This window comes from Pongo pygmaeus, chromosome 2 (genome assembly GCF_028885625.2).
Source record: "Pongo pygmaeus isolate AG05252 chromosome 2, NHGRI_mPonPyg2-v2.0_pri, whole genome shotgun sequence".
NCBI classification, from domain to species: Eukaryota; Metazoa; Chordata; class Mammalia; order Primates; family Hominidae; genus Pongo; species Pongo pygmaeus.
Window position 1 is genome coordinate 105934470 of NC_085930.1, and position 26745 is coordinate 105961214.

The 26745-nt window shown below is 39.2% G+C and overlaps 1 protein-coding gene across 2 annotated transcripts in view; it reads left to right on the plus strand.

The window, feature by feature from the left end:
- The window catches only part of SMARCC1 (SWI/SNF related, matrix associated, actin dependent regulator of chromatin subfamily c member 1), a 196702-nt gene that overhangs the window by 73209 nt on the left and 96748 nt on the right, over positions 1–26745 (plus strand). For both annotated transcript variants that reach the window (XM_054481871.2, XM_054481874.2), the window contains exons 10-15: positions 2400–2521; positions 7522–7646; positions 15553–15612; positions 19365–19402; positions 22610–22731; positions 26648–26719. In XM_054481871.2, coding sequence (XP_054337846.1) covers positions 2400–2521; positions 7522–7646; positions 15553–15612; positions 19365–19402; positions 22610–22731; positions 26648–26719 — 539 coding nt within the window. The remainder of the gene's footprint in view (positions 1–2399; positions 2522–7521; positions 7647–15552; positions 15613–19364; positions 19403–22609; positions 22732–26647; positions 26720–26745) is intronic.

Here is a 26745-nt window from a genome sequence, read left to right on the forward strand (position 1 = left end):
TTAGGAAACAAAAATATTAAATGACTGGGCCCAGTGGCTCACACCTGTAATCCCAGCACTTTCGGAGGCTGAGGTGGGAGGATTGTTTGAGCCCAGAAGTTTGAGACCAGCCTGGGCAATGTAGCAAGACCTTGTCTCTTCAACTGATTAAAAAAAAATTAGAGAAAAAAAAGAAAAGAAAAATGTTTTACAGTTGAGTCTTTGTCATACCTTTTTACTTGCAGTTGGTTGTTGTTTGTTTTGGAATTGGACTATTCAAAATTTTTTTTTCCACCACTGTCTTATGATGCTGAGGAGTCTTCATATTCTCTTATTTTAACCTTTCCAGAAGATATACTTACATAATTGCTTTCACTGAATATATTTTAATCCAAGGCTTTTTTGTCATTAGGAATATTCCAATTTCTACATTACATTATTTAACTGGCCAGTTCATACCCATTTCTGTTCAGATTTAGTTTGTTTATTCATTTTTTTTAGGAGGTTATATAAACATGGATATTTGTTAAAAAATTTAGGGTTGGGCATGGTGGCTCACGCCTGTAATTCCAGTACTTTGAGAGGCCAGGGTAGGTGGAGGGCTTGAGCCCAGGAGTCCGAGACTAGCCTGGGCAACATGGCAATACCCTGTCTCTGCAAAAAATACAAAAATTAGCTGGGCACGGTGGTGCCCAACTGTAGTCCCAGCTACATGGGAGGCTGAGGTGAGGGGGATCAATTGAGCCCAGGAGGTTAAGGCTGCAGTGATCCATAGTCACTTGAACTTGGGTGGTGGAGGTTGCAGTGAGCTGAGATCGTGCCACTGCACTCCAGCCTGGGTGTCAGAGTGAGACCCTGTCTCAAAAAAAAAAAAAAAGAAAAAAATTCAACTTCAGATTTACTGTATCATTCAAAGGTGTATATCCTTTAGATTTTTTTCAAACTACTATTATATACTCATAAGGTGTTTAAGCTTCTCAGTCTGATGCTATGGAGCTTCTGAATGGAAATACAGTTGTAAGGAGTAGGATGGCAACAGAGAAAATTAATGTTTAATTCATGGATTTTTTCATTTTAGCATGAGACAGAATCTCATTCTATTGCCTAGGCTGAAGTGCGGTGTTGTGATCATAGCACACTGTCACCTTGACCTTCTGAGCACAAGCTATCCTCCCAGCTTAGTATTCTGAGTAATTCGGGCCACAGCCGCACACCCCACCCAGCTAACTTTTTTTTGTTTGTTTTTGTAGAGACAAGGTCTTACTATGTTTCCCAGGCTGGTCTTGAACTCCTGGGCTCAAGCATTCCCCCCGCCTCGGCCTCCCAAAGTTCTGGGATTACAGGTGTGAGCCACTGTGACCAGCCTAATTGATGTTTTAATTTTAGATTATTTACTTATGCCTGTGATGCTTTTACCTAATCTAGTACTGATCATTTAGGTGTTTTTTTCTTTATGATAGTCTATTTTATTAAATTGGTAGTTACTGTATGCAGGCTTACTTTTGTATGTTGATCTTAATGTCTTGCAACTTTCCTAAACTTGTTCATTAGGTCTGGAAGCTTTTTTTATGTATAAAATTGTATCATCTGCAAGCCGGGATGGTTTTTACTTATAAAGGTTGACTTTTTTTTTTTCCTTCTTTGAGGTCTTACTGTGTCACCTAGGCTGGAGTGCAGTGACATGATCACGATTCAGTGCAACCTTTGCCTACTGGGTTCGAACAGTTCTCATGTCTTAGCCTCCTGAGTAGCTGGGAGTACAGGCATGCTCCACCATACCCAGCTAATTTTTTGTATTTTTAGTAGAGATGGGCTTTCCCTGTGTTGGAGAGGTTGGTCTTGAACTCCTTGCCTCAAGTGATCTTCCCGCCTCGGTTTCCCAAAGTGCTGAGATTACAGGCATGAGCCATGGCATCCGGCCTAGACATTGACTTTTAAATCATGTTGCCATCTTGCTTAACATTTCTTATGACATAAAGTTATCTTCTGTTTATTTTAGAGATTAAGAATAATTCCTATAATGCTACATTTTCACAGGATCGTTTGGCATGTCTTTGTATTTTGTCAGTTTAATAGAGTGTATTTCATATTTTTCCAGTAGTTATTGAAATACATTTCTCACCTCAAAACAGAATGTGAACAGTAGCAGTTTTTAGTTGTGCAGGGTTTCAGCATGTCTGTTATAGCATAGTTTGAATAACTGATAGTCGATATTTCCATTGATGATATGTATCACCTGAAAGGTCAGGGAAAGTTTCTTGATTACTGGTGTTCCTGGATGATTAATGATACTCTTTTTATTTGCTCTGAACTAAGGATATGCTGTTCTCTTTGTGTGTGGAGACTCACCTTTTGCCAAGGATTTGTAGAAACTGAGGAGCAAAGATAGCTCATACTTATTTCCATTTACTTCTTCCTAGCCAGTCAGAAGTCCAGAAAGAAGAGATAGAAAAGCATCAGCTAATGCTCGAAAGAGGAAACATTCGCCTTCGCCTCCCCCTCCGACACCAACAGAATCACGGAAGAAGAGTGGGAAGAAAGGGTAAGAACTATTACATGATTCAAAGGGCATTAAAACAGGCCGGACGCGGTGGCTTACACCTATAATCCCAGCACTTTGGGAGGCCGAGGCGGGCAGATCAGCTGAGGTCAGGAGTTCAAAACCAGCCTGGCCAACATGGTGAAACCTCGTCTCTACTAAAATTATAAAAATTAGCTGGGCATGGTGGTGCACGCCTGTCGTCCAGCTACTTGGGAGGCTGAGGCTGGAGAATCACTTGGATTTTTTTTTTTTTTTTGTATCTTAAGTATGTATTGAGAAGCGTGACTGGTAAGAAGTTTAAAACATTATATTCACCATGTTTAGTGTCTCCTTTTCTGATTTTACCACTTGTCCCATTTGTGATCAAATACGCTCATAGAAGAGATGAATATGTGGCTGCTTGATGTTCTGCAAAGCATGGCAGTACAACACCCGGTTCAGAGCTATGCTTTTGTACTTAGTGAGCTTTGGTTGAATGAGGATTGTGATTTCTACTGAATAGATTGTTTTGAGAGTTAAATGAGACTTTAAAGCCTTTGCACATTGCCTGGCCTTAAACACACACTTAATAAATGGTAAATAGTACTTAATAATTAATTGGTATATATTAAGATACATAATTTCTGGTTTGCCTAGCTTAAAATATTTTCATTATAATTTTTATTGTTTAGACTTAGCAAGACAATTATGGTTTGTAAATTGATTATTTTCATGTGACAGTCAACTTTTTGGATGTTGCTTGAAGTGTAAAGATACAATTGACATCTCTCCTGCACCTTCCTTATATAGACTTTCCTCTCTACCCTAGTTGGCGTTTCTGTTCCCAGAACATGCCTTGAATCGTATTACTTCCTGAAGGGTAGTTATGACAGCACTCTTACTAATAGAAGTCTTTAGGGACATTTAAAAACCTGTTAGTTTCATATGTTATTAAGCAAGTTACAGCCATCAAAAAACCTTTAAAAACTTAGTTTTTGAGCCCACACGTATTATGGCATGAAAATTGAAATTATAAAAATAGATTTTTCGTTAGCTGTTTATGGGGTAACTATTTTTTACAGTTCCTTTTTTTTTTTTTTGAGACGGGAGTCTCGCTCTGTTGCCAGGCTGGAGTGCAGTGGCACAATCTCAGCTCATTGCAACCTCTGCCTCCCATGTTCAAGCGATTGTCCTGCCTCAGCCTCCCAAGTGGCTGGGACTACAGGCTCGCGCCACCACGCCCAGCTAATTTTTTTTGTATGTTTAGTAGAGACGGGGTTTCACCACGTTGGTCAGGACGGTCTCGATCTCCTGACCTCGTGATCCACCTGCCTCGGCCTCCCAAAGTGCTGGGATTACAGGCGTGAGCCACTGTGCCTGGCATACATTCCTTTTATATATGTTTAACATTTCATCTTTTTTTTTTTTTTTTTTTTGAGACAGGGTCATGAGCCACCGTGCCTGGCCTACATTCTTTTTATATATATTTAACATTTCATCTTTTTTTTTTGAGACAGGGTCTTGCTCTGTTGCCCAGACTGGAGCACAGTGGTGCGATCTTGGCCCATTGCAGCCTCCATCTCCTGGGCTCAGGCGATTCTCCTACCTCAGCCTCTTGAGTAACTGAGACTACAGGTGCGCAATACCACACCCAGCTAATTTTTGTATTTTTTGTAGAGATAGTGTCTTGTCTTGTTACCCACACTGGTCTCGAACTCCTGGTCTCAAGCAATTCTTCCACCTCGGCCTCCCAAAGTGTTGGGATTATTTGCGTGAGCCACCACACCTGGCCTGTTTCTTACATTTCTAATCTGAATATTGCTGTTGCTGTTCAGAGATTTTGGAGCTATGTGAGATCTTTGCAGGGAGAGCACTGTCAACTGTAATGAGATAAAATGGGGTGCCAGGACACCAGTGGTTATTGAACCAAGATGTGATCTCTGGGAGGCTTGAGGCTCACAGTGGTGACATGTACCCTCTACTCTGAATATAACGCATACCAGATTGAGTTCTCTAAAATATATGTATGCATGTACTTTAATGGAATACATTTGCCTTGTGATGACCACGCCTTTTCTCATTTTACATTTCTCCTTAGAATTATGTTGAAAATATACTTAGAAAATATTTTGAAATCTGTTTTCCCAACTTTTGTTTCGTTCATCTGCAGTGTATGTTCTTCCCCTTTAAGTATTTTATCTCTCTGCTGCCTTTAGGTTTATAAGCTTTTAAAAAATCATCATGCAGCACTTGTCTTTCAGATTGTCTGCTTGGCCCTCTTCCAAGTGTGCTTTCATTCCTTTTGTTTAAAAAAAATAATAATAAATAAAGGCCGGGTGCGGTGGCTCACGCCTGTAATCCCAGCACTTTGGGAGGCTGAGACGGGTGGATCACGAGGTCAGGAGATTGAGACCATCCTGGCTAACACGGTGAAACCCCATCTCTACTAAAAATACAAAAAAAATTAGCCGGGTGTGGTGACAGGCGCGTGTAGTCCCAGCTACTCAGGAGGCTGAAGCAGGAGAATGGCATGAACCCGGGAGGCGGAGCTTGCAGTGAGCTGAGATCGCACCACTGCACTCTAGCCTGGGCGACAGAGGAAGACTCCATAAGAAAAACAAAAACAAAACTCATCATGCGATTTTTATTTGGAAAAAAATTTTACTTTATGTATCCTATTCAACCTAAGCCAATATGTCATCCCTCAAAGGGAACTTTGAGCATTCGTTCTGTACCGTAGAACTCAGGCTGGCCCAGCATGCTGTTTCAGACAGCTTTTTCTCCATTTCCACTCTCACTTCACAGTGCACTTTAGATTGCTACCCAGTACTTCCCAAAGCAAGTGTGTTTTTCTTATAACTTTTGGTCATTATTCTACATCCTGAAGCATTGTCTTTCTTTATTATTTTATTTGTTTATTTTTGCCAGACAAGATCTTGCTTTTTGGCAGAAAAAAAATAAAAAATGATAACAAATAAATTAGGGGTTTAAATTAGTATAATAACATCTGCTGAGGAATAAATGAATAAAAATAATAATTAAAACAAGACAATGCTTCAGGATGCAGAATAAAGGCTGGAGTGCAGTGGTGCAGTCATGTAACCTTAAAACCCTGAGGTCAAGCAGTCCTCCTCAGTGGCTAGGACTACAGGTGTGTGCCACCATGCCCGGCTTAGCATTAAAAACTTTTTGGAGGCCGGGCGTGATGGCCCATGCCTGTAATCCTAGCACTTTGGGAGGCTGAGGTGGGCAGATTGCCTGAGCTCAGGAGTTAGAGACCAGCCTGGGCAACATGGTGAAACCCCGTCTCTACTAAAAATACAAAAAAAATTAGCCAGTGTGTGATTGAGCGCCCTTGTAATCCCAGCTACTGGGGAGGCTGAGGCATGGGAATTGCTTGAACCTGAGAAGGAAAAGGTTGCAGTGAGCTGAGATAGTGCCACTTCTTTCCAGCCTGGGCAACAGAGCAAGACTGTCTCCTACCTGTGCCCCCACCAAAACAAAAGAAAAGAAAACAAAACTTTTTGGGCCAGGAGCCAGTGGCTCATGCCTGCAATCCCAGCACTTTAGGAGGCCAAGGTAGGAGGATGGCTTAAGTTTGAGATCACCTGAGGCAACATAGTGAAACCCTGTATCTAGAATAAATTAGAGAAAGAAAAATAGTCTGGGCATGGTGGTGTGCACCTATAGTCTCAGCTACTCAGGAGCCTGAGGCAGGAGCATCAGTTGAGCTGAGGAGTTCAAGGATGCAGTGACCTGTGATTGCACCACTGCATTCCAGCTTGGACAACAGAGTGAGACCCTGTCTTAAAATTTAAATTTTTTGTTCTTTGGTAGAGATGGGGTCTCGCTCTGTTTCCGAGGCTGGTCTCGAACTCCTGGCCTCAAGCAATTCTTCTGCCTTGCCCTTCCAATCCTCTGGGATTACAGGCATGAGCCACCACACCCAGCCCTTACCTCTTAGTGAACTGTTAAACAATTTTCAAGGTTCAGCTTAACTCTGACCTTCAGTCCTTACAACCTCTCTATGATGTATTTTCTTGGTACTTTTATTCGTTTCTCTGCACTGAAATATAATACTTCTATCGTATTTCTCTGTGTTTGTATGAATCATGTGAGGTAAAAATTTCTGTCCTATATCCCTTGTAATCCCTAAAGGTAAAGAATCATTACTGGGTTTTTTTTTTTTTTTGAGCCCCCTGACATTTATTAGTTTTAAAAATTAATAATGATTTGATTGAATTTTTGGTGTAAGAGCCGTGGAAGATTTTATATGAAAGAATTAGTACTATATTTAGGGATTCTACTTGTAGCTCCTGATATTTGGATGATAAAAGGGCCATTAAAACACAATGGTATATATCTTTGATCACATATGTGATTGCTTATAATCTTAGAATATATCATATTTCCTTAGCAGTTGTTCTTTTATTACACTAATTTAAGTCCCTTTTGTGATACTGCCCGCAATTATCTAGTAGGATTTTTTGCCCATTTTTTATGCCTGTTAACTTTTATTTTTGTTTTATTGGCTGGTTAGATGTAATTTGGGGGAAGTTATCTAATTTTTTCTTTTTAATGTTTGCCTTTTTTATTTTTAAAAATTCTTTTAGATGGAGTCTTTCTCTGTCACCCAGGCGGGAGTGCACTGGCGCCATCTCAGCTCACTCCAACCTCCACCTTCCGGGTTCAAGCGATTCTTCTGCCTCAGCCTGCTGAGCAGATGGGATTACAGGCGCCTGTCACCATGCCCGGCTTATTTTTGTATTTTCAGTAGAGACGGGGATTTGCCATGTTGGTCAGGCTGGTCTCAAACTCCTGACCTCAGTGATCCACCTGCCTCGGCCTCCCAAAGTGCTGGGATTACAGGCATGAGCCACCGCGACCGACCTACTGTTTGTCTTTTAAAGTGATGTTGAGCATATATTCTACAAATAATGAAGGTGTACAACCTCAGAAACTGTTTGCTATCAGTAGCTATAATCAGTCTTGTTTATATTTCATATACTTGTATATTTTAGCCAAGCTAGCCTTTATGGGAAGCGCAGAAGTCAGAAAGAGGAAGATGAGCAAGAAGATCTAACCAAGGATATGGAAGACCCAACACCTGTACCCAATATAGAAGAAGTAGTACTTCCCAAAAATGGTTTGTATTCTTCTGCATGAGAGTGTTAGATTTAATTTAGTCATTCTCAGCAATACCATGGGATGATTCATTGCTTGCTGTGGGTCCACAGTTCTCGACTTTCAAGTATGAATAGATTGTCCCTTTTATGGATATCTTTTTTTAATTTTCTTTAATCATTTGAGTAGTTTTACTCTTTGTTTATCGAGAAAACTTACAGCGACCAAAAACATCTTTAAATTTAGTAATGTTTTAAAATTAATGGTTTTTAAATTGCAACAGAATCACATTCATATGAAAAAGTGGAATACGTACCTATATATAGTTCAACTTATTGAAATCTCTAGGGAATGCTTTATGTGAATGCAAATTTGAAGTTCTCCAGTAATGAATTTCTTCTAAGTGTGATGAACCTTAGTTACCAGTTATGTAAATTCTGGCCTAACTTCTATTCAATGTAATTAAATTCAAAGTGGGCTGGGCGTGGTGGCTTATACCTGTAACCCCAGCACTTGGGGAGACAGACCAAAGCAGGCAGATCACTTGAGGTCAAGAGTTCAAGACCAACCTGGCCAATGTGGTGAAACCCCATCTCTACTAAAAATATAGAAATTAGCCAGCATGGTGGTGCGTGCCTGTAATTCCAGCTACTCCGGAGGCTGAGGCAGAAGAATCATTTGAACCCAGGAGGCGGAGGTTGCAGTGAGCTGAGATCATACCACTGCACTCCAGCCTGGGCGACAGAGCGAGACTCAGTCTCAAAAACAAAAACAAAAAACCAAAATGTTCTTTAAATATTGATAAGGTATTTTTTATTGACCATTAAATGTTTGTGTCCTCAGTGAGCCAGTGATCACATTTTCAAAAATAAGCTCTAGCATACTTCAAAAAGTAAAGACCTATGATAGGCATTTTATGATTTATTAGCCTTCTCCACCCATCTTTGTGGGAGCAGCTTGTAAATAAGAGACTATATATATCAGTTGGTGAATTACAGCTCTCATACTAATCATCCAAGTTTATAGAATTTCAATGGAATCTACTAGAAAGTGGAGATTTAAAATTTAGGGACTAGAAACTAAGTCATTAAAGTTATTGGTAGGTTTTTTTTTTAATATACTTCATTGAAATGAAATAACAGGAGGAATTAGAACCTTTTCTGGTTATTAGATGAATTACCGTTCTTCAAAACAGCCTAAGATGAAGGATTGTAGTAAATTATATCTCTTTTGTATTTTACTATTCTGTGAGCATGAAAAATAATGAAAAAGTAGAAGAAAAAAATCTGGGATTTAGATTAAGATGTATATGAAGCATATAACTATCTCTCCTGCCCTAAACTTGTACAGTGACAGACAGAAAAGAATATTTAAAAAAAGCATAGGAAAACCAGAACATTATTTTTCATTATTGAGAAATTTGTAAAATATAGGAAGCTATCTGGATCTAAAAGTAAGATGAGTTACTAAAACTCAGGAAGTATACAGTTAAAAATAGGAGAAGACTATATGGTTTATATGGCACTAAGCAGAGCAATTGATAAGTCTATATGATTTATCTGGCACTAAACACAGAGCAATTGATAATTAAGATGGGCACTGGGTGTATATATGTATACACATAGGTATATACATGTAGGGCAATATACGTATGTATATACCTATGTATAGATATATAGGGCAATATACATATGTATAAGATGGGCACTGGATGTATATATGTATATACATATGTATATACATACAGGGCAGTTAAGAATACTAGGAGAAGCTAGACTCATCAGCGTTGGTCTGTCTGTATTTTGCACTCAGCTGATGGTGTGTTGTCTGGTCGAAGGCTAAAGCACTAAGGCTGAAGGTGACAAAGATGCAAGGAAAGTGTCCCAAGCAGTTCTTGACCTCCAGATGGAGGGATTAAAGGATAAAAAAAAATAATAAGCAGGAGAATTAGTACTTGTCCTTTTTATTGGTTTTCTGTTTTCTAGTGAATTTATAAATTTAGCATTTGATTTTTCTGAATTTAAGTATAACCAAGCCCTTATTCACAGTTGCTTGGATTTTCATTTTCTTAACACTTTTTTTTTGGAGGACAGGTGCTCTTAACTTTTCTTGTGTCCTAAGAAATTTTTTGCCTACATTAGTGTTGCAAATGTGTTTTTCTGTGTTTTCTTGTAGAAAGCTTATGCCTTCTGCTTTTATAGTTAGGTCTGTGACCCAATTTAAAGTTGTTTTTGAGGATGTTATGAATTAAGGGTCGAAGTTAATTTTATTCCCCACATAGGTATTTAGTTGTTTGTATACCATTTGCTGAAAAGACACTACTTCTCACATTGAACTATTTTGATGCCTTTGTTGAAAATCATCACACATGTCTACATTTAGATTCAGTATTCTATTCTAACCATCTCATTGTACTTAATACCACAGGGCCTGAGTTATAGTTTTTTTTTAGTAAGTATTGAAATTGAGTAAACTCCTTCAACTTTTGTTCACATTTTTCAATATTGTTTTTGCTATTATAGCTCTTAGCTTTTCCATGTAAGTTTTAGCACCAGCATTTAATGTAATTTTTCCTCTTCTGTGTTTTGTATGTTTTATTAGAGGTCTTTCACATTTTGTTAAATTTATATCTCTTTTTTTTTGTTACAGTGTAAATTTTTCCACTTATTTTTTCCTAGTATGTAGAAAGAATTAATGTTCCTTAATTTTTGGCCATGTATTCTATTGCTTTTTTAAAAATCATGTATTCTGGCACTTTTTTGTAGATTTCTTAGGATTTTCTATTACACAAACCTCCAATTATATTATACCTCCACTGTAATTTTTAATAGCGGTTTAGAAAGCAGATATTTTTGCTTTTTTCTCTGTCTTCGAAAGAACACATTTATATTTTACCATGGTGTGTGATATCACACAATAGATGTTTCATCAATTTCAGGAAGCTTTCTTCCTGGATTTTTCTGAGTTTTTATGAATGAATGCCAAATTTTGATACCGTTCTTCAATATCCACTGATGTAATGATATTTCTCCTTTTAATCAGTTAATATTTAATTGTAAGATTTTTGTAGTGGTTGAATCAACTTTGCATTCCTGGAATTTACCTCATTTGATGACATTGTATTTTTTTTTTAATATGTTGGCTATATTTGATTGTTTAATATACTTTAAAAGGATTATTTTAGTCTGTATTTGTGGAGGATATTGATCTTTTTTTTTTTTTTTTTTTTTTTTTTTTTTGAGGTGGAGTCTCGCTCTCGCCCAGGCTGGAGTGCAGTGGCGTGATCTCGGCTCACTGCACGCTCCACCTCCCGGGTTCACGCCATTCTTCTGCCTCAGCCTCCCAAGTAGCTGGGACTACAGGTCTGCCCGCTACCATGCCTGGCTAATTTTTTTGTATTTTTGGTAGAGACGGGGTTTCACCATGTTAGCCAGGATAGTCTCGATCTCCTGACCTCGTGATCCGCCCGCCTTGGCCTCCCAAAGTGCTGGGATTACAGGCGTGAGCCACCGTGCCCGGCCGGATATTGATCTTTAACTTTCTGTTCTTAGCATTTTCTCATCAGGTTTTGCTATCATGGTTATGTTGGCCTCATAAAATGAGTTTGGAAATTTTTTTTTTTTTTTCTTAAGAGTCAGGGTCAAGGCCAGGTGCAGTGGCTCACACCTGTAATCCCAGCATTTGGGTAGGCTGAGGTGGGAGGATCACTTGAGGTCACGAGTTCAAGACCAGCCTGGCCAACAAGTTGAAACCCGATCTCTACTAAAAATACAAAAATTAGCCTGGCGTAGTGGTGGTAGTCCCAGGCTACTCGGGAGGCTGAGGCAAGAGAATCGCTTGAACTCAGGAGGCGGAGGTTGCAGTGAGCCATGATCATGCCAGGGCACTCCAGCCTGGGCGACAGAGCCAGACTCCATCTAAAAAAAAAAAAAAAGTCAGGGTCTCTCGCTCTTTCGCCCAGGCTGGAGTGCATTGGCAGTCACGGCTCACTGCTCACTCAAGTGATCCTCCCACCTCAGCCTCTCGTTTCAGCTGGGATACAGGTGCTCACCACCACGTTTGCTTAATTTTTATTCGTTGTAGAGACACGGTCTTGCCATACTGCCCAAGCTGGTCTCAAACTCCTGAGCTCAAGCAATCTGCCCTCCTCAGCCTCCCAAATTGTAAGCTACCATGTCTGGCTTATTTTGTAGTTAATTCCTAATTAAAATCTATGGCAGAGCTGGACATGGTGGCCTTTCCCTGTAGTCCTAGCTATTCAGTGAGAGGATTGCTGGAAACCAAGGACATTGAGGCTTCAGTGAGCCATGATTGCATCACTGCACTGTAGCCTGGGCTAAGGAGTGAGCCCCCGATTCAAAAAAACCCAAAATCATTCACTGAAAATCTAGTCTTTTGAAATTTATTCACACTTGGCTGGGCACGGTGGCTCATGCCTGTAATCACAGCACTTTGGGAGGTCAAGGCGGGTGGATCACCTGAGGTCAAGAGTTCAAACCAGCCTGGACAACATGGTGAAACCCTGTCTCTACTAAAAATACAAAAAAAAAATTAGCCGGGTGTGGTGGTGGGCACCTGTAATCCCAGCTACTCGGGAGGCTGAGGCAGGAGAATCACTTGAACCCGGGAGGCAGAGGTTGCAGTGAGCCAAGATTGCGCCATTGCACTCCAGCCTGGGCGACAAGAGTGAAGCTCTGTTTCAAAAAAAAAAAAAAATTATTCACACTTGTTTTATTACACAGCATATAGTCTATTTTGGTGAACCTTTGCTTGTACTACTTGAAAAGGACATGTGCCGTTTGACTCTAGTGTTGTATAAATTTGTTTGTTTGTGTTTTTCTTTTTTTGTTTGTTTCTGAGACAGAGTCTCACTCTGTTGCCCAGGTTGGAGTGCAGTGGTGCAATCTCAGCTCACTGCAACCTCAGCCCCCAGGATTCTAGTGATTGTCCTACCTCAGCCTCCCGAGTAGCTGAGATTATAGGCGCCCGCCACCACACCTGGCTAATTTTTTTTTGTATTTTTAGTAGAGATGAGGTTTTGTCATATTGGCCAGGCTGGTCTCGAACTTCTGATCTCAGGCGATCCACCCGCCTCGGACTCCCAAAGTGCTAGGATTACAGGCGTGAGCCACCTCGCCTGGCCCCCCCCCTTTTTTTTTTTGAGACGGCGTCTTGCTCAGTCACCCAGGCTGGAGTGCCATGGCGTAATCTTGGCTCACTGCAACCTCCGCCTCTTGAGTTCAAGTGATTCTCATGCCTCAGCCTCCCAAGTAGCTGGGATTACAGATGGGCACCACTATGTCTGGGTAATTTTTGTATTTTTATTAGAGATAGGGTTTCAGTGTGTTGCCTAGGCTGGTCTTGAACTCCTGACCTCAAGTGATCTGCCCACCTCAGCCGTCTGAAGTGCTGGGATTACAGGCGTGAGCCACACTGCGTCCAACTTTTTTTTTTTTTTTTTTTTTTTTGAGACAGAGTCTTGCTCTGTTGCCCAGGCTGGAGTGCATTGGCACGATCTCTGCTCACTGCAACCTCCGCCGGGTTCATGTGATTCTTCTGCTTCAACCTCCCTAGTAGCTGAGATTATAGGTGCCTTCCACCATGCCCTACTAATTTTTGTATTTTTAGTAGAGACAGGGTTTCACCACATTGGCCAGGCTGGTCTTGAACTCCTGACCTTAGGTGATCCGCCTGCTTTGTCCTTCCAAAGTTCTGGGATTACAAGCATGAGCCACCGCACCCGGATGACAAAGTAACTTTTATTCAACCACTACAGGGACAGATGCTGCGGGTGAAGTAGAAAACAGGCATTCAGTTTTCCAGTGTATGATTTTATGCATAATATAGCATTGTTTTAATTGAGATATACTTCACATAACATTAAATTAATTATTTTAAAGTGCATACTTGTATTGTCACCCAGACTGGAATACAGCTATGCGATCATAACTCACTGCAGCCTTCACCTCCTAGGCTCAAGCATTTCTTGTGCCTCAGCATCCCTGGTAGCTAGGACTTACAGGCATGAGCCACTACACCCAGTTATAAGGGCATTAATCCCGTTCTTGAGGGGCCTATCCTCCTGACTTAATTATTTTCCGAAGGCCTCACTTCTAAATACCAGGACACTACAGTTGGGTTTCAGCATAGGAATTTTGTGGGCACACATTTTTTCCCATTACTATGTGTTTAGCTCATCAAATATGTTTAGAATCACTGTTACATAATTGAGGTTAAAATGTAAGAAATTTAGCACTTTAAACAGGTTTTTTTTGTAGGGGGAGAAAGTATTTACCATTTAACAAACGACTAGAATCCTAAAAATGTATAAAGAATCTGAACCCCTTAGACTAAATTACATAGTATTTACTGTTGATTATGTCAAATTGGTAATTTGTTAGAAATACATGGCCAAGAAGTGTGTGAACAGATGGTCAACCTCACTTAAGAATTTGCAAGTTCTTCAAATCACTGTTTTCATCTATAAGATTTTCAAAACCTAAAAGGTAGATGGAAAAGTGTGAAAGTTTTGAGGAATGAGTACTATCAAATGCTGTTGATGAAAGTGTAAATTAATGAAGACATTTAATGCAATTTGGCTGTGTTTTTTTGTTGTTGTTGTTGTTGCTTTTGAGACTGAGTCTGGCTCTGTTGTCCAGGCTGGAACACAGTGGTGTGATCTCAGCTCATTGCAACCTCCACCTCCTGGGTTCAAGTGATTCTCTTGCCTTAGCCTCCCAAGTAGCTGGGATTACAGATGCGCATCACCATGCCCAGCTAGTTTTTGTATTTTATTACAGACGGAATTTCACCATGTTGGCCAGGCTGGTCTGAGACTCCTGACCTCAAGTGATACACCTGCCTCAACCTCCCAAAGTGCTGGGATTACAGGCATGAGCCACTTCACCTGGCCTTGGCTGTGTTTTTAAAATTTTAAAATGTGTACCTCTAGTTGCAGTGTTTTATTTTTAGAGTTTTTCTTAAATAATTACATGCGCCCACAAAGATAATTATAAAAGAATGTGTTTGAACAGTGAAATATTCAAAATAAACATGGTTTCAATCAGTGTAGGGCTGATTAACTTACAGTCCACCTATGGACACAGTGGACTTGTAAAAAGAAATGTAATGTAATTCAAAGTTCTTACATGGAAAGAAGGTCAGTGCTAAGAACTAAGCACAGTATTGATAACATTTACATAGAGTTAAAAAACTCTCAGGATATATTTTGACATCCATACAGATGTATAAAAGATATTCGTTTGGCCGGACGCAGTGGCTCATGTCTGTGATCCCGGCATTTTGGGAGGCTGATGCGAGTGGATTGCATGAGCTCAGGCGTTCAAGACCAGCCTGGGCAACATGGCGAAACCATGTTTGTATAAAAAATACAAAAATTAACTAGATGTGGTGGCATGTGCCCATAGTCCCAATTACTTGGGAGCCTGAGATCAGAGGATCGCTTGAGCCTGGGAGGTCAAGGCTGCAGTGAGCCATGATCGCACCACTGCACTCAAGTCTGAGTGACAGACTGAGTCCCTGTGTCAAAACAAACTAAAAAGGTATTATTAGTTCTTCCTTAATTTTTTTAAAAGAATGAATGGATTAGAAGTGAGAATCAAAACAAATGCATCATAAACTTTAATAAAAAAAACTTTTGTGGAACGGATTGAAAGATTATTTTCATGTTTTGGTGAGTATTTTGTATTGTTTACTTTTATGATGAAAATATATGGTGCTTGGGTAATTAGACTATAGTCTGTTAAATATTTCATAGCTGGGCTTAATGATTTTTACCTGAAAGTGTATTGAATGGTGTTGCAGTTGTAGTGAGATGCATGTCGTTTAATCATGTCCTATTCTGTTTTCTTTCTAAAAAGAAGTACAACTTTCCCACATAAACATAACTCTTTTTTTTCTTTTTCTAGTGAACCTAAAGAAAGATAGTGAAAATACACCCGTTAAAGGAGGAACTGTAGCAGATCTAGGTAAGCACCTAAAATCTATACAGTGGTCTGTGCTTTCTCTCTTGAATATGTCATCTCCTTTAATAGTCTGTTCTCCCAAGGTCTTGTTCTGTTGGTCAGGCTGGAGTGCAGTGGTGTAATATAGCTCACCACAGCTTTAAACTACTGGGCTCCAGCGATTTTCCTACCTTAGTCTTCCAAGTAGTTCGGATTATAGGCACATACCACCATGCCCAGCTTGATACACTCCTTCTTTTCCTTTTTTTTTTTGAGACAGAATCTTGCTCTGTCACCCAGGGCTCACTGCAACCTCTGCTTCCTGGGTTTAAGTGATTCTCCTGTCTCAGCCTCCTGAGTAGCTAGGATTACAGGCTCGCGCCACCACGCCCAGCTAATTTTTATATTTTTAGTAGAGACGGGGTTTCACCATGTTGGTCAGGCCTGTCTCAAACTCCTGACCTCGTGATCTGCCTGTCTCGGCCTTCCAAAGTGCTGGGATTTCAGGCGTGAGCCACCGTGACTGGCCGATACTCCTTTCTTAAGTGAGACTCGTGCTTAGCCACTACAGGATATTAGCTGTGGCTTATTCTTAGTGCCATTATGATTTGGTTTGCTACTGTTTTAGGAAAGTTAATTTCCTGTGATCCATTGTTGCCGTTCTTAGTGATCTCCCCCTCTTGGAGCATAATATTTTTCTACAAACTAGCGAAGGTGGTAATAATATAATTGAATAAGAATATGAGTTTTAACAAAATAGTTCTAATTAAAGTACTTTTTCAAATGTCACTGAAAGAATTGTTTTTGTAACAGTATGCAAATTGATACTGTATTGGTAGAACAAAAATCTGTGGAGTGTTAATACTTTGTAAGCCAAATTAAAGTTTCTAAGCAGTATAAAATGAGAATGACATCATCCTTTCCTAGTATTTCCAAGTCTTAGAGTACATTTTCACAAGTAAGGTATAATTCTTGAGTGATTTTGCAGGAGAATAGAAAAGAGTATAATCACTTATTCTCCTTAAAAATTAAATAAGGGTAGTTTTAAACATCTTTGTTCTGGAGAGTTGTAGATGAGACATTAGGCTTGATTTCTTCACTTGTAAAGGAGAACCTAATGTTTTCAGTATATACTAAAATTTTGACTTTACGGAATTTTAAACCTGAAGGGGATTTTCAAGATCTCCTTTTTTAGAAAATGAGATGTCAATTCTATCTTCTAATTAAGGAATTCTGTATTTGAATAAATTGCAGTCATTATTATTTTTTGAGACGGAGTCTTGGTCTGTTACCCAGGCTGGCGTGCAGTGGCACGATCTTGGTTACTGCAACCTCCTCCTCCCAGGTTCAAGCAATTCTCCTGCCTCAGCCCCCTGAGTAGCTGGGACTACAGGCACGTGCCACCATGCCTGGCTAATTTTTGTATTATTAGTAGAGATGGGGTTTCACCAGGTTGGCCAGGCTGATCTCAAATTCCTGACCTCAGGTGATCCACCCACCTCAGCCTCCCAAAGTGCTGGGATTACAGGCGTGAGCTTTCAGGCCTGGCAATTACAGTTATTATTGATGGCAGATACAAGTGGGTATTTTGGAGAGTGATCCATCAACTGTAAATTTTTGTTCTCAGAGCTGTTGTATTTTGTTTTTTGTTTTTTGTTTTGAGACAAAGTCTTGGTCTTGTCACCCAAGCTGGAGTGCAATAGTGTGATCTTGGCTCACTGCAACCTCCGCTTCCCAGGTTCAAGCAATTCTCCTACCTCAGCCTCCCAAGTAGCTGGTATTACAGGCGCCTGCCACCACGCCCGGCTAATTTTTGTATTTTTAGTAGAGACACGGTTTCACCATGTTGGCCAGATTGGTCTTGAGATTCTGACCTCAGGCAACCCACCCACCTTGGCCTCCCAAAGTGCTGGGATTACAGGCGTGAGCCACTATGCCTGACCAGAGCTGTTGTTTTAACTGCTCTATATTCTGCCTTATATGCTACCTCATCAAATATAGGTCTTTCTTTCATTCTTCAGGTCTCTGAAGGAGATTCAGGTGTTTGGTGGGGAGCATATTTTCTCACATCTGAAAGGAGGAAGAGAACATTTATTGAATATTACCATTCGATAATATTAGGGATATTATTAATATTAGGGATCAGCTAATTTAATATTATCAGAAGTATCTTTCCATTGAGTACCAAGACTACTTTGGGGAATGAAATTCGCCAGACTAAAAATATGTAATTTTGAGTAATGGGAGAGATTATTAAGTCAAACTAATAGTTTCTACTAAGAGGTTGGTTATGGTATGGTTTACCATTGTCCAATGGACTAAGTGTTTGTTTTTGGCAGCCTTACCTAGATTTCTTTCTGTTAGTTACTTCCTAGACAAAAATAGTCACTATGCAGAGCTGCAGAACTCCTACTGGTAATTAATACCATATTATTTCACATCCAGAATCACCTATTCCTTGTTAGCAAGTATTTGTGACTAACTCACACATTAAGCCACCGTCTCCATCTCTGGGTGGCATGAGTAGTTGTCAGGTCTTGTTCTACATGTGTTTGCACTTCACTATTAAACTGTTTTGTTTTATTGATGAGGAAATGGAGATTTAAAGAGGTTCAGTAACCTTTTTCCAAATATTTTGCAGAACCCCGATTTGGGTCATGGTCTGTCTTACTTTCCTGCCAATGCTTTGTATCACTGCACTTGCTGTTGTGGTTTGTCTATTTTGCTCAGCCTTTATTCATGTTCATAGTGGCTTCTGTTTTGTGAAGTTACGAAGCCAATCCAACTGGAGGCCCTTTGATTTCGTTTCTTCCTTTTTGTGGAATAATTACCTTGTCTTTCTCATCTCTTAACATTTCAGCTTAAAGGCCACCTTTTCAGAGACACCAGTTTACTTGCTCTGAAGTGTCCACCTACCCACTTCCTCTATAATATATTTATGTTTATTCTTTGTATAGCATTTTTCAAAATCTGATAAATTTCTGTTTATTTTTGCTATATCCCATACCAGCCACCAAAAGTGTTGGCATTATAGGTGTGAGTGACTGCACCCAACCCTTTTTCTTTTCTTTTCTTTTTTCTTTAAATAAGAGACAAGATCTTGCTCTGTTGCCCAGGCTGGACTTCGACTCCTTGCCTTGAGTGAGTCTCCCACTTCAGTCTCCAGAGCATCTGGGACTGTAGATGTGCACTGCTGCACCCAGCATCCCATGTTCTTTTTGAACTTCATCATGCCTTACCTAGTGCCAGCAGTCACGGTAGTGATAAAAAGCTTAAATATTACAGGCATATAATAATGTAATGTGTTGTTCTTTAATACTACCTCTTTCCTATCCTGTACTGGCAGTTTTACTTTTCACTGTGGAAATCAACTGTCTAGTTTATAAATTTTACCTGGGCTTTCTTTCATCATTCTTTACTCACTTCTTCTGGAACCCAAAATGTTGTTATTTTAGCAAAACTCAGGAGACAAGAATCGTAATCAAGTCGTGTATCTGTTATTAAGATCATGACTATGATATTAGCTCAAGTAGTAATTAATTGTAAATTCCCCACTGTTTGAAATTTTTAATGATCTTTGCTTTGACTTTCTAATTACCTCTGTGCTTCTGTGTAAAATTCTAATTTAGTGAATTATTCAGAGTGATTTTGCTTTAATAATGCTCTATTTCATTCCTTTTCTCTGTCCAGTATCAGTTCTTAGACCATTAATTTTCCAAATAACCCAAAGAACATTTACCTGTTTTTAAAATGAATTGTGTGTTTTGGTTTTGCAGATGAGCAGGATGAAGAAACAGTCACAGCAGGAGGAAAGGTAACAATTCAGTTAAGCCTGGTGTGAGAGAGCTTCTCTAAGGGTCCTGTGTACCGAACAGTAGAAGCACTGAATTTGACATAACCCAATTTTTGGACTATGAAGCCCTTCTGGTTTTTGAATTTTTTTTTTTTTTTTTTTTTAGTTTTTCCCCTAAGGAAAACAAATACAACATAAGAACCATTTCTGGAAGGTGTTTTTGTTAGTTTTTTCTTTTGAGACAGGCTGTCGGCTCACTGTAACCTTGACCTCCTGGGCTCAGGTGATCCCCCTCCCACCTCAGCCTCCCGAGTAGCTGAGACTACTTGTGTGCACCACTACACCCAACTAATTTTTTTATTTTTTGTAGAGATGGAGTTTTTTATGTTGCCCAGGCTGGTTGTGAACTCCTGGGCTCAAGCAATCTGTCTGCCTCAGCCTCCCAAAGTGATGGCATTACAGGTGTCAACCACTGCGCTCGGCAAAATACTTGACTTTCTTGGACCCCAAGATTTTACTTAGAGGAAATTTTCATCCTCCCTGCTAGTGTCCCTCATGTGCTGTAATTTCTAGTTTCGTACTCCCCTGGTTGCAAGGTAATGTTCAGTGCCGACCACAGTATTTCAGATGTTATCCAACAGTGCAGATGAGCAGGGGCCATGTGTTGTCTTGATTTTTCTCACTGCCATTTCTATTGATGCAGTGTAGACTTTGAATCATGCTTTGACCTTTCTTGAGCCTTATTGCGAGCTACTTCCTGCTTTATGAATTCTGCTGTAGAGATACCTCAATCATTATGCTTTTGGAACATGTTAGATTTAAGGTAGGATTTAACTTTTTAAAAATAAATGGCATCTTGTTTACTCAGGCTATCATGTTTGACTGTGTGATTAACCCCCAATCTTCTTGAAATAATTTCCTTAACTTGCTGAATATAGATCTTTTTTTTTTCATTTGCAAAGAAATTCCCTAAGATGATCCTTATCATTGTTGTATACATTGAAGGATGAACATATGCATGACAGGATTTCCGGAAAAGTATTTCAACAAACTCGTTTCTTATGACTCTTCACCTGTATTGTTCTTATGATTTAAAAAAAAAAATCAAAGTTATTTAGTCAAAGAGCCACTTTTTTTTAAGATGGAGTTTCGCTCTTGTTGCCCAGGCTGGAGTGCAATCGCATGATCTTGGCTTACCACAACCTCCGCCTCCCGGGTTCTAGCGATTCTCCTGCCTCAGCCTCATAAGCAGCTGGGATTACAGGCATGCACCACCACGCCCAGCTAATTTTTGTATTTTTAGTAGAGACAGGGTTTCACCATGTTGGTCAGGCTGGTCTCGAACTCCCAACCTTAGAAGATCCACCCGCCTCGGCCTCCCAAAGTGCTGGGATTACAGGTGTGAGCCAACACACCCAGCCAAGAGCCACTTATTAATGAACATTACCTGTGCAAAAATATGTCATTATTTAGAGTAAATAGAGACTGGCACCTATGACGTCAGCATTTTGGAAAGCTGAGATGGGAGGATTGCTTGAGGTTAGGAATTCTATGCTGGCGTGAGCCAAAATCCTGCCACTGTGCTCTAGCCTGGGTGACAGTGCAAGACACTCTTTTTTTAATAAAAAGTGCTGAGTGCAGTGGCTCACGTCTGTAATCCTAGTTCTTTGAGAGGCCCAGGTGGGAGAATCACTTTTAGCCCAGGAGTTCAAAACCAGCCAGCACAACACAAAGATACCCTGCATCAACAAAAAACTTAAAAAATTAGCTTGGTGTGGTGGCACCTGCCTATGGCCACAGCTAAAAAGGAAAGTCAAATTCCTTCGTTTTAATGCCAAAGATAAGAGGATTTGAAGCCATATACCATATATATCCTAAAAGGATTAGAGGTAGTGTCTCTAAAGCTGTCTCCCACAATGTCATCTTCCTTGTTGTTTTCTGATTAAGGTCATTAAAACTTATACTGTTGGCCTTCATTAATTACAATGCCAGCCTCTTCCTGTTTTTTCTGAATAAGGGAAATTTTTTGTGTCCTAAATGCTTTGTAAAGTCTATAACACAAAAATGTATTAACTAAAGCCAAAATAAAATCAGGTCAACATTGAGAATATTTTTTGCTAGCTTCTGTGATTTGGGAAATAAAATTTGTTACCCTTGTCATCGTTATTATCACATTTGTATTCAATATCATTTAAGTAATAACTAGAGTCCTTGGTGTTTTCATGCTTTAAATTTATTCCTTTTTACTATTCTTATAGAAACTGTTATAGGTAGTAACACTAGATCGTCACTTCAAATACTGTAACAGGAAATTTAGGTTGAATTAAGTAAAAGGTAGAAATCAAATTGTGGAACCATTGTAAAAGAAAACTGATTCAAAATTTGGATTTTTGCTTATTTTATTTTTTTTGAGGCAGGGTCTTGCCTAGACTGGAGTGCAGGGCAGTGGTGGAAACACAGCTCACTGTAGCCTTGACCTCCCATGCTCAAGCAATCTTTCTGACTTCAGCCTCTTGAGTAGCTGGGACTACAGGCATGTACCACTATGTCCAGCTAATTTCTAAATTTTTAGTAGAGACAAAGTCCGACTATGTTGCCCAGGCTGGTCCTGATCTTTTGGTCTCAAGTGATCCTCCCGCCTCAGCCTCCCAAGTGTTGGAATTACAGGCATGAGACACCTTGCCCAGCCCATAATTTGGTTTCTTAATAGAAAATAATTTCATTAGGTTACAAATAATAAAATCACCACAGAGAGAAAATTGGAAAACATTTCAATATCAAAAAAACGTATTTAAGATACGTTTAAATGTATACAATAAAAATGTGTATCAAGTAAACATTTACTTCAGATTAAGTAAAACTGGACAAGGAAGAAGCAAGCTATTATGGAACGAGATCTGGGTTATGAGTTATTTATTTAGTCTGAAGTCCTGTGCGTTGAAACAGACTTTCTTCAGTCAACTTGTTAATCTTATTATGAGAGACCTACCTTCTCTGCATTGATTCCCTCATCATAAATGAGCAACAAAACCTTATCTGTCAGCTGGCTACCTTGTACCTTAAATACTGTGAAAGGTTGTTTTTACTTGAAATTTGTTTTTCAGATACCTGATCGAATCGAGGAGCTTCATTTTATTTAACCTAACAACTGAAGTGTGAGAGATGTTATATATATATCTCTCTCTCTGTAGTTCTTTCTTTCTTTGAACTTTGTCTTCTTTTCTATAGGAAGATGAAGATCCTGCCAAAGGTGATCAGAGTCGATCAGTTGACCCTGGGGAAGATAATGTGACAGAGCAGACCAATCACATTATTATTCCTAGTTATGCATCATGGTTTGATTATAACTGGTGAGTGGACCACTTCCATCTGTGAGCATGGTACTGAGCAGTACAAGAACTTTCCTTGAAATCAGGTTGTGCCTTTCTGCCCATGTTCCTTATCAGAAATTACTGTCACTTTGGATGAAGGGAGATGGAAAGTGATTTTTATCTTTGGAATGTGTTTGTGTTTGTTTGTTTGTTTGTTGTTGTTGAGACAGAGTCTTGCTCTGTCACCCTGGCTAGAATGCAGTGGTATGATCTCGGCTACCTCTGCCTCCCGGGTTCAAGTGATTCTCTTGCTTCAGCCTCCCGAGTAGCTGGGATTACAGGTGCCCGCCACCGTGCCAGGCTAATTTTTGTATTTTTAGTAGAGATGGGTTTCACCATCTTGGCCAGGGTGGTTTCAAACTCCTGACCTCGTGATCCACCTGCCTCAGCCTCCCAAAGTGCTAGGATTACAGGCGTGAGCCACCGCGCCTGGCTCGAATTTTTTTTTTTTTAAGGAAAAACAATTCAGGGATTGAAACTAGATTTTGTTGTAATTTAGGTTTGTAAAATTTTGTAAGCTTGAATCTAACTCATTTAGAATCAGCTATAATTTAGACAAGCAAATACTTGAGTAGTAGTATAAAATGTTTTAAATTAATTATAAAGTTTTTAGTTACTTGAAATTAACTCTAGATTAACTCTAGATTAAAAATACTAACTGAAAAGTTCCAGAAGTAAACAATTCATAAGTTTTAAATTGTGTGTGATTCTGAGTAGTGGGATGAAATCCTGCAGTTTCATGCCAGGAATATGAATCATCCTTTTTTTCAATGTAGACACACTGTACATGCTACCCACCTGTTAGTCATTTAGTATCTGTATCAGTTATTAGACTAGCTGTCAAGGGATTTCAGTGCTTCTGTTCAAGGAACCCCTATTTTAGTTAACAGTGGCCCCAATGCATAGAAGTAGTGATGGTGATAGTTCAGATACGCCAAAGTGAATGTATAAAGCGCTTCCTTTAGGTAAAAAGGTGAATGTTTCCGACTTAAAAAAAATTGTGTGCTGAGCTTGCTAAGATCTATGATAAGAACAAATCTTCTATTCATGAAATTGTGTATAATAAATTGTTATAATTGTTCTTTTTTATTATTGGTTTTTGTTAATCTAGTCCTGTGTCTAATTTATAAATTAAACTTTATCATAGGTATGTGTGTGTTTATATGTATACGTAGGAAAAAACTTCATGGCCCTGTTCACAGTTTCAGGCATCCATTGCGGGTCTTGGAACACAAACTCCACAGATATGAAGGGACTACTTTATATAAAGGAAAAAAATCACCCAGCATGGTGGCTTATGCCTGTAATCCCAGCACTTTGGGAGGCCATCATTTAAAACCAACTGAATAGGCCGGGCGCGATGGCTCACACCTGCAATCCCAGCACTTTTGGAGGCCAAGGCGGGCGGATCACGAGGTCAGGAGATTGAGACCATCCTGGCTAACACGGTGAAACCCCGTCTCTACTAAAAATACGAAAAAAAAAATGAGCCGGGCGTGGTGGCAGGCGCGTGTATTCCCAGCTACTCAGGAGGCTGAGGCAGGAGAATGGCGTGAACCCGGGAGATGGAGCTTGCAGTAAGCTGAGATTGCGCCACTGCACTCTAGCCTGGGCAACAGAGCGAGACTCCGTCTCAAAAACAAAAACAGAAACAAAAACAAAACAAACCAAAAAAAACCCGAATGCTATTTCTGAATGTTTTCAGTAAATATAACCTGGAACAGAATAAGTACATATCTCTTTGAACATCAGTCTTCATTACATTTGTTACTATCTTTAATTATTTTTAAACATTTGGAAGTGTCTCAGTCTTGTTATCATTTGCAATTATGTGTTTAACATTCAGAATTTTTAAACATTCACAATTTTGCTTTTGGCTCACAATAAAATTATGTTTATGTACTTTTAATGTAGCTTTTTGTCAACTGACACCAATTTTTATATCATCAACAGTTATATATGACATACTAAATAGTAAACAGTAAATTATTTTTAAAAAACATATTCTATCTTTAGATATTTTTGCTGTTTTAATTATTCCAAAATAGTGAGTTGTTCTGACAAACTTTAAAACTCGTTAGTACAATGGCCTAAGAGGACACACATGAGAAACCGGCATTCTTTTTCTCTAAAATTAGATAAAGGGGGCTGGTGCTATGGCTCTTGTCTGTAATCACAGCACTTTCAGAGGCTGAGGCTGGTGGGTCGCTTGAGCCCAAACATAGTGATACCCCGTCTCTAGAAAAAATTTTTTTAATTAACCAGGCGTGATGGCACATGCCTGTAGACCCAGCTATCCTGGAGGCTGGGGCAGAAAGATTGCCTGAGCTTAGGAGTTCTAGGTTACAGTGAGCTAGCTATGATCTTGTCACTGAACTCCAGTCTGCGTGACAGGAGTGAGACACTGTCTCTCTCTCTCTCTTTTTGGAGACGGAGTCTCGCTCTGATGCCCAGGCTGGAGTGCAGTGGTGCAATCTCAGCTCACTGCAAGCTCTGCCTCCCGGGTTCACGCCATTCTCCTGCCTCAGCCTCCCAAGGAGCTGGGACTACAGGCACCCAACACCATGCCCGGCTAATTTTTTGTAGTTTTAGTGGAGACGGGGTTTCACCATGCTACCCAGGATGAGACCCTGTCTCTTAAAAAAAAAAAAAAGTATGTGTGATTTTCTTTTTAATTAAAAAATAGAAAATGGAAACATCATTACAGTAAATAACTATGTAAGATTATAGTTTACAGAAATGTTTTCATTTGCCTGATCATCTTTGCATGTCACATTACATGCAGTTTGATAATAGAAATATTAGTTATGATACAGAATTTTTTTTAAAAGTGGGCTTTTCCTAACCTGTAACAATGAAAACATTAGGAGTTATATTAGAATTATGTAATTAGTTCCTTACAGTTATTCTTTTAAAAGTCATATATATTTATATAGCATTAATTCATCTTAGAAATTATCTTTCTAGAAGTTTGCAGGTAATTCATTGTATTTATAGTATTTGACCCTACAAATCCAATTTAATTTAAATGTTACCAAGTACTCAAAAAGTGAATAATTTGAATTATATTCCCAGACCATTGATTTGCTCTTTGCCATGCAACCACTACTTACATGTTGCATATCTGGAAAGTCACTGAGAAACTAAAATGTCATCAGGAAGAAACACACACTTGTATTAGCAGCAGAAACTTTGTGCTAGATATACAGTTTGTTCTTTTTTTTACTGTTAGGCCTGATCATTTTACCTGATCTCTGCATATGACCTATAACATTTCATAAAATTATTAGCATTTGTATATATTGTTAAAATGTACTTCTGTGGTATTATTAAAAGCAATTGATACTGAAATTTAAAAAAAATTAATATATCTCCCCAGCACCTCCACCGAAACTAAAAACTAAAAAGTTATTAATTTATCACAGTGTTTCTGAGGGCTGGACAAAGGCTCATTTATGTTAACAGCCTGAGAAGCTGAGACTAGCAAATTCATTGTCTCTACTCTGGTCATTTGTTTCATCAGTTTGTTGCCATGCCATGCCAGCTACTTTGTTTTTATCACCATTTTTCAAAGAATTCTTCATATCTTATGGCTTCTTATCTAGTTATGATGTATTATCCCAAAAAATAATAAAATGTATACTTTTCAGTGTGTCGATAGTAGTTTTTTAGTTTGGTTATGGGAATAGAAAAACTACAGTAAGTATTGGGAGTGAGAAAGAGAAAGCTTTCCTTAACTTTTTTGTATGCTGTTAATACATAGAAACTAGTGTAAGCCAATTAATTTTGGCAAGCAGTACTCAGGTTTTGGATTTATCACTTTTACTTAGAATATTTAATGATTTTATTCTTTTAAAAAGAAGACTCCTAAATCTTTTTTTCTTCTTCTTTTCAGTATTCATGTGATTGAACGGCGTGCTCTTCCTGAGTTCTTCAATGGAAAAAACAAATCCAAGACTCCAGAAATGTGAGGCCAGTGTTTTAGAAAACTTG